We start from the raw sequence: 12,768 nt of genomic DNA, 5'->3' as shown, positions 1-12,768 counted from the left end.
GACATGCATCATCAGTCTTCGTTGATTGGAATCACGGTGTCGTATTTGATGGTGAACTGTCAACAAAAAGCCAAGAGAGATTTGAGCGAGACAGTGGCCCCTAATATTGATGATGTACATACAGGGAAGAAGAAGACGAAGAAGAAGAACTATACGGTGTATATATAGTAGATTTGAATCTATGAGCGACTCAAAATGAAAGCACTTTTTGTGGTAGTATAAAAACGTAGGGACCCGTATGCAAGTCGCGACATGAAGCAGTCACCCACAGGAGGGAGGCGAAATTATGGGCAAGGAGGGCTCAGGTGAACACGATGGTCAAAACAAAAGGGAGTTGCTGATTTCATTTTGGCGCTGCTTCGCCAATTTAGCGAGTCCAAGTCGATGCTGGCATAGAGCAGAAAGATGGAGGCCGATTGAACGGGTGCTTAACCGTATATGTATATCTATATAGGCCGTATAGTATTGGGAGCCGAGTAAGTGCATTAGAAGGCTGTCAACAGGTGGGGATTGTGGCAGACTAGCGGCGCACGCTTAATGAACACGTGGCTAGACGATGTAAATGGAACAGTCTAGGTAACCGAGGGGCCCCCCCGACTTTTCGAACCACCAAACTATACGGCAGCAGGCGCGGCGACAACAGGTATATCCAATCAGATCTCGTGTACATTTCCATCCCTTGGCTATATATGGGTACTATGCATCTGTACGTGTATATATATATATATACGTATGTGTGTGTGTGTGTAAGTACTCTAAGTAGTGAATGTACCACAGAGAGACAGTTTGACTTGCCATAGAGCCTGAAAGCGATTCCTGACCTTGTGGCGCCTGCCTTTCGTCAAATATACCTGCTGTTTTGTTTTTTTTTTGCTTTATGTTAGAAAACAATCTCAATGTCTCTTGTTTCTTAATTCTATAAGCCAATCGTTTCTAATCTCGCTACCTTAATGAGTCTTACTCTCGTTTTACTTCCAAAAAGAAGGAGGCTTTGCCTACTGTATGATCCTTTTATGTGTTTTAATATTCAACCAAAAAAAATTCACTGCAAGAATATTTCGAAGACAAATTAAACAAGCCAAATATTTTAAAAGCGAGCATTGCAATTAAACTTCAAATAAATTGTACAACGTCGTGCACACCTATAAAAGAAAAATGCACAATTTAGTGTAGATAGCCCACAGCGTATTCTGGTTAAAAAAAAAATTGCTGTCTATTATTGACACTGCCCTTACATACGAATACCAGCTCTATATACAACACACTGGTGGGACGTTATATAGCTACGTATGCTGTTGTATAAATCAAGCCGACGTCGAACATGCGCAATAAAATATACTATCGAAAAAAAATGGCCCAGTTGTGCAATATATACTGTATGTCTGGCAAAGGTTCGTTCATCCATTTATCACAAAGCGTCTACAGTATTAATGGATGCTGGCGCGGAATAGTTGGCGGCACGGTGAGCTAATAGCAGCAGGGATTTCTTCTTTCGGATACTTATCGTTAGTTACGCTACGGAATGGCGGAGGAGAAAAGGTTGCGTTCTATGGCTTCCAAAACAGTAGAACGGCGAGGAACAAGCAACGGAAGCGCTAAGAGAAAATTAAAACAGCGGCCTTGATTATTTTTTCCTATTACCCTGTTAAAAAAGAAACAGAAGCACCGCTTGCCTATTTTTTTATTATTATTTTAAGACAGCGCTGATTTTTTTTAAAGACGACTCATTAAATAGGGCAACATTAAACTTTCGTAAAATTCATTTTGACCCAAATGCAAAATAGTAAATTACAGCTAACGAATAAATGCGTAAGCTTCAAAGATTTCAGTTTCAAGTGAAAATGCTAAGTGAAATAGCGTTCGATTCCTCTGCATGTATATTGATCGACTGTGTTATAAATTAGACGTAAAATCAAAGCAGAATCAAAATTCGAGAAAGGAATACAAGCAAAGTAGGAGGTCGTTCCATGGGGATCACAATGATGTAGTGAGGCAGTTCCACTTTAGAAAGATGATGATAATTATACAGATCAAACCCAAGGGGGGGGGGGGGGGGTGCGGTCCGTATGGACTGGCGCTGGGATCAACCAGTAGGCGGCCGTTGGCCCAGCGCGCACCCCCTTTAAAAGGAGACGAAAGCAAGAAGCACAGTAAAGAATCATCAATGGGCTGGCTAGGGGGGGAGGCATCAGAGGGGAGGGAGTTATGTATCATTAGTTTCTTCTTTTTTCGTTATTTGATTTTTCTTTTGAAGTCGTATGTCAGCACGTATATATATACTGCTTTTAACTAATATGCGTAACTATTTCATCAAGTGATATGCATCATCCTTGTCCTTTCCTCATATTATTAAAAGACATGATTCACATGGGAAATAAACGAGTTTTTCTTTATATACAGAACGGCTGCTCAATTCTTGTCAGACGCTTGGCCATAAACAAAAATTAAATAATAAAAAAAAAATACGCAACAAAAAAGTGTGTGGCATTTCTCAGTGAAATTTGAACAAGCGCTGGGTTACACCCATCAAAAGGAATGCGTACCTATAGGCTGTCGCGTTAACATTCTAATTTGTAGTCAAATGACATATATAGATATGAACCTGTTGACTTGTCGAAGCTGGACTCCAGCTCCTTATCGCCCAATAGTTTCCGAAACCTCCGGTTATTGGGGTACAAAAACGACAAGGCAACATGAATGAGTCATGACGAGACGATGAACCTTTTTCTTACGATGGTTATTAGTTTCAATATAAGTTGCGTAGGGACTAAACATGGCTACTTCACTAAGATGGAGGTGTATGAAATACTTCTTTACTCAGCCCAAGACGAGCGGTGCATCTTATAGTCTCTGATGGTGGTCTCTTCCGCTTATTTTCGTTTATCTTGAAATCACATCGCCTTTTAGGTTTTTTTTATTTCGACTGGCTGACTGACGTCACGGCACATCCCCCCCAAGAGAGTGACTTCTCCCACTAGTTTTCAGCTCTTCCGTAGGCTGGAAAGAAAAAAAAAAAATAACTTCGCGGCGCCATGTAGACCAACTTTTTGGTGCCCATGTGCGAGTCATGGATATATAGTGGTGGTTGGTGTTTCGTTTTTATTCAAAGAACCTAGTCTGAAAGCTAGGTCACTGGGACTCGCCAACCTGGCGCTATACGTCCGTGCGTATAGGACACTAGATGAACAGTTTTAAAGAAAAGTATTTTTAAAAAATAAAATAAAAATAGGGAGGCCTCGTTACATAGTTGGGTTTATTTCGAAAAATGTGGACAGAATGAGCCTTGCAGTGGAGCCGGTAAGGAGCAAGACTAAAAGGAAAACCAACCGTGTCGTAAAGCATTTTCAGATCAAGATAATAAAGTTTAAGACTACGGGAGGATCGTCATCGACATATGTATGGATCAATTGAGTCTGAAAATGCTCGAGAAGCATATTCGTCAAAGTGTAACCAGCTCATCCGTGGCCACAAATGCATTGTTTTTGTTTCAAAGTGTAAATTAGGATAGCATTGATGTAGATCACCGAGAAACACTATTATCCGGTGGTTCTCCGAGCGTGGAAAGGTAAAAGATAATCACGTCTAAGGATTGCACTTATCGTAAGACAAAATGGAATAAAATTTTATCAATGCAAAACATTACTACGCACATGCGACGGCTGTATATGTCATTGGAGGAAAGCTATCTAGTGTAAGATGTAAAATGCAAGAATAATTCTGAATTATCGTCGTTTCGTTTTGAACGGAGAGGAGGCGTATTATCCTTTCATTTTAATTACAATCGGTTTCAATTGTTGAACGTGATTCAAGTATTTGTACGTGTAATGCAAATCTTCTTCAATCGCTGATAAATTGCTGAAATTGGTAACTTTAAATTGTATTTTTTTAATTGGCAAGAGTTTGATGCGTGCTTACGATGCATTTAACCTAAGCTGGTCTTAGCTGGCGCACCAGTTTACTTCGGTATTTCCTGCATGTTTTTTTCCTACGGAATTTTTCCAACTTGCAGGAACACAACAGCCACCTAGCGATTGAATAAACACCTATTTCAGTCGTCCTCGGTACAACCCCCTCAGTAATAAATAAATTTTAAAAATATAAAATCCCACAAGGTTCTCCGGTACGAACCAAAATTGTTGCTCATTCCGCAAATATTTGCTTAGCTACCGAGCTACCCTAATCGAAAAACGGAAATCTTGTAGCAACAAGAAGCGCGGCCGGTGGTGTAACATACAGAAAGCATTCGCAAATTATCCAGCAGACAGTATACTGAAATCTGAAAAATCTGAAAATAAGAATTTTTTGTGAAGCAAGAAATAACGTAATTAGTACTGTTGTTTTTTTCAATGTCGTTTCAATGTTCCGTCCTTAATTTTGACACAGAATGCAAAAAGGCAAAAACAGAAAAAAACTAAAAACAAAAACAAAATAGTATGCTAGAAAGAAAGGAGCTGCAGCTATATCAGGTCAATGATTAGTTTAAAATATGCGGGGACACTCTTGCCTTATTCGACCTTGCATATCTAATATTTACACAACGGGTACAAAGTACCCGTTTGCCAATTTAGTGAACGTGTTACATTCGATTACATTTAACCTTGAAATAACCCTGTATAACAGGGTTATTTATGTATCCTGTACTCTCCTGTATATAAATTTAGAAGTGCTCCTGCTATATACAGCATTCTTTAACGTTTTTGCCTTCCATTGCCTTCACCATTTCAATTGTTAATGAAATTTATCGATTATCACATGTCTATTTGATTTCTCCCCCCCTCCCCATTCTGAAAAATAAAACCAGACTTTTTTTTTGTATGATTAGCTATATTGTCATTCAGAAAATGTTCCACAATTCCTAACCAAATTCAGTCTGAAGTTTCATAGTAATGTGTTTAACAGATCACTTTTTTATTTCATTGCAAAAGGGTACCCCACTTCCACATACGTCAGCCCTTTTCTGAATCGTGGAAATTATGAAAAGTTTCATGTGATTACAATTAGAATGAAAACATGCTCCGGATAAGTAAATTGTTTGAAGCGTTGTATTCCCAAGAAAACCCTTAAACCAAAAGTATCCAAATAACCCCAGTGTAACCATATACCTCTAAGTATTCATAAGCTGATGTTTGTAAACTTCATTTCAAAAGTTTAAAGTATGCCGAGGGCAATGCTCAGGCCAAGATCAAGGCACAGGGAAATGAGCGATCCATCTTGAGAAACGCAGCGCTTTTTGGGGATGTGACCGCACGTTGCGCCTGATTTTTGAGGTGCGGGAGCCGACAATTCGCTACCCGAACCGGGAGCTTTGTGCAGCGTACATGTGCCTCCGCTCTTGAGGGGTTCGTGGGTGAAATGGGTGCATTCAGCGTTACGAGCGCAGATTCTGCTGCAGGTAAGCGGATCACTGATGCCGATGACGATGGCAATTTTCAAATGAAGGAAAATGCAGGCATTGAGAGAAATTCCCGAAGTGCCTGATGGCAAGCCTACGGCCGAACTTGCCTGTCTAATGTCAGTGGTAGAAGCCTTATCAAATAGATTGAGAAATAAAAGTAAAAATAATAAAAGTCCTTCTTTAGACAAAAATTGTTAGCTACTTGAGTAGAATCCAAATCCTTTAGGAGGGTGGTACCGTCAATAATGGGCACATCGCTAGAAGTTGATGTATCTTCTTTGGCAACGGCAGGAGCGACTTGTCTGCGCATACGAGAATCGATACGATAATTGGTGGGGAATTCGATTGGAAACCATTCGGCATCAGCCATCGTATTTGTCGGATCCAAAGAGGTTGAAGTAGCGACTGCTACAAGCAACATCAAACTAATAACATTTTTCTATTGAAAGAAAAATTGTTTGAAAAAAAAAATGAAAATCGGTAACAAAATGAATCATCGTTGCGCAAAATATCAATTGTTCTAGTAATGCCTTACCTGCATGGTGGCGACAAGGTGTACGGGACTGACGTACTTGTTTCTGCTGTAGGAATCGACAGCGAATGTGTTTTATTTCTGGGCTTGCCGCGTTTGCTTTTATATCCCTAACCCACACGATTTCAGACTATTGCCTGCAATCATTATAGATGCCTGTCGTTTCTTAGGATGTCGACACCACTCAGTGCTCTGGATTGGAAATCTCTTGCATAAGGTCATCTTGCAACAAATATACCGGATAAGTAGTTTCAATGCAACCCAAACGTTCTTAGCAACTAAACATGTATTTTCTATACAAACAGTCGATTTTACCAACGTTTTTAAATAAGGGTATTTTAGCACCAGCAGGGCATTGAAAGAAACCTTGTAATAAGATTTTTGTGCAATTTATTATTTTGATTCATTTACCCTGCGATTTCACAAAGACGTGTATAGTAATAAATGTCGCCACTCCTTAGAACCAGTTGTATTACCTAAGTGCTTCACATTCTAAATAAGCTAATAATGTTTTTAAATGTAATTTATTCCGGCGACCGTAGTTTCTCCTGGCGACAAACAATTTCTCCGCGTTCGATTGGTATGATCGAACATGCGACATTCCCTAAGGTCATAAGGCGCAATCAAATGCCAGTGTGAACGTATCTTTCGTGACTTCAACATCGACGATGGCGAAAACGAACTATTACGAATTTAAATTTAAATAAAAGTCCAGGGACATGACTATATTTGTTCGTGAAGTATTTATGCCGCGCCTTGATGAGGAATGCGACTTCAGTTTGTTGGGTATGATGCAGATCGCGTAAACATGTAATAGACAATATGCGATAAAGCTATATAACTGCACCAATAATACAATGATTTCGATTGATAACGGCACAGGGTTTGACAAGCATGCAACCATGTGTACTATAATCATCTTTTTTTTTGTAACAATATTTTCCACAGTTTACGTAGCTTTAACAAATGCCACACATGCCAACGCGTATCACAAGAAATCAATCTCAAACAAAAGTGAAATCCCCAAAAAAATACAAATGCAGCTGACTTTACGGCCAGGACGGCATTTATTTGGATAAATAATCGGTTATACAACCTGGTTTGAAAATTGGTAAAATTTTTGTTTACATAACTTATTTCTTATCGATTGAAAATAAAACAAGGTTTCAAAAGCCACCTATTATTTCGTAAGCTTCTAGCGATGACAAAAGGATGTACAACACGAAAAATCCTACTAAAAGAACTGTGGTGGGCAGTTTATACTTCGTTGGGCCACCTAGTTCTCCTCCGACGGCATCGCAACGCCGAATCATCAGCAGTAGAACAGCAAATAATGCCATAACACAGTATAGCGTCACAGAAAAGGCCAATCTGTTTTGAAAAAGTTCAAAGTTAATAACCATCAAAAGCTACCAATCACGCTTGTTTAAATATACGAAAAAAAACTAATGATGCTTGAACAACACATTTGATATGATGTTCCTCTTCTTCGCAATTGCCTAGGATTAACCTGGCAGTGACTTAATGCGTGGCTTTATTCCGTATCCCACGTTTTAGCATGCGCTAACCTGTACTTGTTTGTACCCATGCTTCTCAGTACATATGTTCATTCTCTCTGGGATTCGTTAGACATGCGAGGGGAACATCTATACTTACGTTCCGGCTTCGACGCGGAATATTGTACCATTGTAGGAATGGTGAAAGGCAGCTAAAGTCCACGCTACTCCAATTCCAAGGAAAACATTGACAGCGTTAGCTCCCGTCACATTTGAAATTGATGCATCTGCATGTTGGTCTTGGACAGCTGATACTTTACTGGCAAACAAATCTGAAATAAACAGTGAATACATGCAGATTAAGAATACGAATTTCATTCTGTTCTTTCAAAAGAAAGCATCTTAAACGGTTTTTTGAACTTCTATATTTCTTGAACTGCGCAGAACTCTGGTTCATCTCTTAATCGCCGTTTTTTTTTTATAAATTTTCATTTTTAAACAACTTCCCGAGAGACAAGTCAATAAAGTTGAATGTTTCCCTTCGGACAACTGAATTCCTTTTGGAGGAACAGATTTTTAGTTTTTTTTAAAGCGCGTTTCATGTTTCAAGTTTTTTTGCGAGATGACGTATTAATATAATAATCGTCCAACAATCGTTTATAATGGATTTAAAAAAATTTCTAGAATTTCAATCTTATAAGGTCAAAAATGCATCTAGAACCGACCTGGAAGACTCGTCCCCAAAGAAACGAACGCAAGAGCGGTAACGCTGTCTTTAAGTCCAACCGTACAGCCCAGATGGGAAGCTACGTCACCAATTAATGCGGTCATCACTCCTATGCCGACCACTGACGAAAAGAAGCACGGGTAACCACCACCCATACCTTAAAAGCAACAAGAGTTACAGGCGGTTGTGCCAGGTTTTCTCCGATAGCAAAAGCTGGGCTGAACAACATTTGAGTAATTACGGTAAGTATAACTTACATTCTGGTGGAATGATTGCAAAGACCAAGCGCCAAAACACCGTGGATCCATGGGATAAGTAATCTTTCCAACCCCTTATGATGATTTTCTCTTGAGAGCCACCAGTTTCATCAGAATGTACATCTTCGTTTTCTGTAGATGGTAAATGGTAGTTCGTTAAGGGTCTAACGCAATTTGTAAAGTAAAACTATCGTACCTTCGAAATGAATAGCGTCGATAAATTGTTGCAACCAAGCAGATGTTCCACGTTTCAAAGATTTGTTTGCTCTTGACACCATTTTATCAACAGTATTCTGCCCAATAATATTTTTTCAATGTAAAATATAGTTTGCAATATGCCACATACACAGGTATAGTGAACAGCAATAACGTTTGACATATGTGTTGCCGCTTCGATTGATTAAGAACATAGAAACGCAGTGTAGTGTGGCGACAAAGCTTTAGCGTTACACATTATTATCCATCAAGTGTTTTTTTTTTAAAGCAGAGGCAATAAGAAAAATTGTTAATAATGCATGTGAAAGTCTTGGCCGTGAAGCTTGTTCCACCATAGTTCGAAATCATTTTGCGAAGCAAATCATTGCGAAATATTCAAAAAATTCGAAATAAACCCACTTTGAATTGTTTACTTTCTTTGAGACGAAGGACTGCTGTAGTAACCTCGCCCAGCTGGGCTCGACCTCTTAGAGCAACACGTTGTTGTTCTGTTAATTGACTGTATTCGCGCACGCTTAACTCTTCCAAGTCATCGATTCCATCGTCAGCTTGTCCGTCTAATTGGAACGAGAAAATTAATGGACAAAAAAAAAACATTGCGTCAAAAGGAACAAACGTCGTAACACGATGCATCGAACTGATTTCAATAGACAAAGATCCAAATAAGTAATTAATACGACTGAGGTAGGTCACTGCAAGAAGAGCTATCGCACGCGGGAGTGGCTGTCCAAGTAACTGACTTTCCCTAAGTTCTATACCAGCAACTACCGGATGGGTGCGGTTGGGTAACCAAATGAAACTGAGTCGGTGCCAAGCGAAACATTCCCTTTTCAAAAGCGAACACATTTTCCTCGGAAATTTGATATAAGGCTAAAATAGTTCTCACAGCTTCTAGGTTCTTTCTTCCACTTACACGTTTGCATGACATCCTTAGGGGGAATGAACAGCAATAGATTAATCCAAATTTTTTAAAATCGGTTTCAAGTGATTATTAGCACACACAAAAAAGAGCACTACTGTAAGCAATGAAAAGGTTTACCTGTTATTGATTTTGGTTCTCCGATATTGAAATAAAAAAGAACATCTTTTTCGTACAGACTTTCTCCAATAATTTGAATCGGTACGCTTTTCCTATTAATTTGCATAAGATAAATTATTGTATAATGCCTTTTTAAATTTCTATATTTCAGTATAAAGTGATTGAGTACTCAGTTTCGCCATTTTCGAAAATGATTTCACCCTGGCAGTGGTGGTAGTCCCTATTTGGCTTGGCCGTCCCTTCTTCTGTCCGATAACTCAGCGCCACTCGGCCTCTTGAGCCTCCGATTCGAATAATCAGCATGCAGTGAGTGCCAACCGTTTCCGTAAGGCAGACGCTGCGCTCGGCAAGGCTAAAGATTCCACGATGATCATCATCCAATATCATCACTTGTATAGAAAAACAAAAAACAATGCAAACTTAAATAAAAACGTTTGTTTACACCTGATTCTAGTGACGCAAATGAACCTGTTGCCATGGAAGGGAAAACTAAGCGCAGTTGTGAATGTTCAATAGTCTGATCGCATCTTGTTTCGGCTTGGCAAACCGCATCGTCTTCATTGTCCGATGAAACTCGATTGCGGGAAGCTGGACGTGTTGAAGCATTATTATCTTGCAAAAATTCTACAGATTTCCTGCGACCGCCAACATCTTTTGCTTTGGCTGCAGTAATGTTGTTGAGACTAACTCGACCCGATGAATAGGAAACGGAAGTTGCCAACGTTGTTGCAGACGATGAAAAAGTCATCGATTTATTCGCGGTTCCCGCTTCCGATGTTTGGACATTCATGTTCTTGAATTTCATGAAAAACCTGATTATCTCCGCTGATGGTGTTGGTGTCCAACTGCGATGCTGCGTCAACGAAGACGTCATCGTCTCCTGTTGAAGCTTCTCCATCGCTCTCATCGTAATGAAACCACGACGGCCGTCTTAGGTTTTTGTTCGACTTTAATGCGCTAAGGATTTCTCGCGCCGTGACAGAGTAGCGTGGTGGAGCTGGTTCTTCTGGGCCAACATCCAGTGTCATCGAATAAGATGGAACTGACCCATTATGGATATCTGCCGCAATCATGTAAGCATCGTCCGCGATTTCGCCCTTCCCGCAAAGGTACTCGAACCGGTTCCCCGACCGTATGTTCAGCAATCGTATGTAGAAATGTTGGTCCTCCTTAAGAATTTCAAATTTAAGTTTCGTTTGATTACACGTTTGCGTTATTTACATTTTTGACAAAATGAATTACCTCGTATAGTTGATCATCAATGATTTTGATAGTGATCGTCTTGGATGTAACACCCGGTTCGAAACAAATGGTTCCGTGATTCGCTTCGAAATCTTTACCGGCAGCGGCGTCGCCATCTTCTGTTACGTAATCAACGAATATGAGTTTCTCTAGGTCACCGTCCTCCCTGACGACAGTCACGTCGAAGTGGCCAACATTTTCCATGACAGTATAGTGACCGGGACTAAAAAATACTTTGGTAATTTGTTTATCGTTGTTTCGATGTGGTACCGCTGGTGAGTTGCTAGACGGGTGGAACTCTTTAAACAGCTCGGTAAAATTCAATTTTGGATGACGCGACTGATCGTTACGTCCAGTTAGCATTTTGGATGCCATCACTTGATAGAATGCTTTGCTCTTCGATCCTCGATCTAGCAACTCTTTTGTGGCCATCAGTTCTAGCTGGTTAGAACTCAGCATTGGATATTTGCGACGCAAGTTTTTCAAAAGAATAATGAACGCCTTCCGATGATTCTCGAACTCTCTGACCTCATCGCTTTCAGCCTCACCTACAAACTTATCGAAATGCCTGGCTCTGTCGTCATTTGGCTCCGATTTTACGATTTCTGTCTCATCGGTGGTCATCTCCACGATGACGCCATTCCGACCCATTCGATATGTTTTTGAAATGTAGTCGTAAATGTGAACATGTCGGTCCGCAATGTAGGCGGAGAACACGGTGAGTGGGAAAAAAGCGAAAGTAATGAGAGCCTCCCACACTTCTATGACACCCGGGGACATGACAGCTGTAATAAGGTATAGCCAAAGGTAAGCAAAAATGGACCAAGCAGCCGTAACTAAAAAGACGGAGACACGTTTAATTTTACGTGCTTGGCCGTTCGGTATGGCCCAGTTGCAAACACCAATAATGACGAAAAGATTGAAAGCCGCGCTGCCAACTGTCGATCCTGGTCCCATCTCCCCTGCCTCGAAACCTTTTCCAATGATTTCAATACTAGATAGGAGTATTTCTGGGCACGAGCATCCAAGAGCCATCAACGTCAAGTTTGCAACAGTTTCGTTCCACACGCGTACGACAACCGTTTGGATCTTACCGTTTGCGTTTTAACTTTGACTACTTTTTTCTTGGATGTTATCATCTCAATTGAAGCCATAAACTTGTCGGCCAAAATAGCCACACCGACGAAAAGATAAATCAATGAGGCGATGTACATTAATCCGCGGAAAGCAACAGTGCCCGTACCCACGTTCTGCAGCGGAAGCCAAGCCGGCAACAGGATTCCATCCGAACAAAATAATTCGCTGTGTGCCACTTCACTCGAGTTGTTTGAAATGCTTAAATTACTGAACGGAGCCATGGCACCCTTGCTCGACGTGACTGCTAGTTCAACGTGTTTCAATAAACTGCGAAGATTAGAGCCCTGTATTTAAAGATGTTGGTCGTCGTCTGTCGCAGTTAACAGATGGATGATCCATAACTAATGCACTAGATACTAATTTGTCACAGTGCATGCCCACACCAGGCTTCACAAGGCCCAGCTATAACTAGCTATTTAACAATGTATTTCTAGTCGAGACGTGACTGGGCCCGTGATTTCGTTTTTTTCACGATGGCCTTTTGTTTATGGGACAGACATCGTACACGTCAATTGAAAATTGCCAAAAGATCACGTATGATTTTGCGACTTTCAGATCGAATTGCCAGTGCGCTTTAGTTTGCTGCTTTAATGAAAACGCTTCGGCTGCTTTCGTTTAAAGGAATTCGTTTCAATAAATGTGAAAACTTCACGAGCCAATAAAAATAACGAGTCATACCTAATGTGAAACAACGGACCTAATTCATTCGTAATATTGTACGTCACTT

The 12,768-nt window shown here is 40.3% G+C and overlaps 2 protein-coding genes across 2 annotated transcripts in view; both read right to left on the bottom strand.

Moving 5' to 3' along the window:
* The window catches only part of LOC130688979 (uncharacterized), a 93,324-nt gene that overhangs the window by 27,667 nt on the left and 52,889 nt on the right, over positions 1-12,768 (bottom strand). The gene's annotated exons all lie outside the window — the stretch shown is intronic.
* On the bottom strand, positions 6,795-12,318 carry LOC130689127 (sodium/calcium exchanger 3-like). The gene is given in 12 exon segments (XM_057512146.2): positions 6,795-7,298; positions 7,584-7,755; positions 8,149-8,307; positions 8,408-8,539; positions 8,604-8,700; positions 9,023-9,180; positions 9,663-9,754; positions 9,832-10,051; positions 10,131-10,467; positions 10,469-10,831; positions 10,905-12,007; positions 12,010-12,318. Coding segments are annotated over 12 exon segments (3,291 nt in total). The 5' UTR covers positions 12,263-12,318; the 3' UTR covers positions 6,795-7,093.

This window comes from Daphnia carinata, chromosome 9, assembly GCF_022539665.2.
Source record: "Daphnia carinata strain CSIRO-1 chromosome 9, CSIRO_AGI_Dcar_HiC_V3, whole genome shotgun sequence".
Lineage (NCBI taxonomy): Eukaryota > Metazoa > Arthropoda > Branchiopoda > Diplostraca > Daphniidae > Daphnia > Daphnia carinata.
This window is presented reverse-complemented; position numbering and strand designations above follow the sequence as displayed.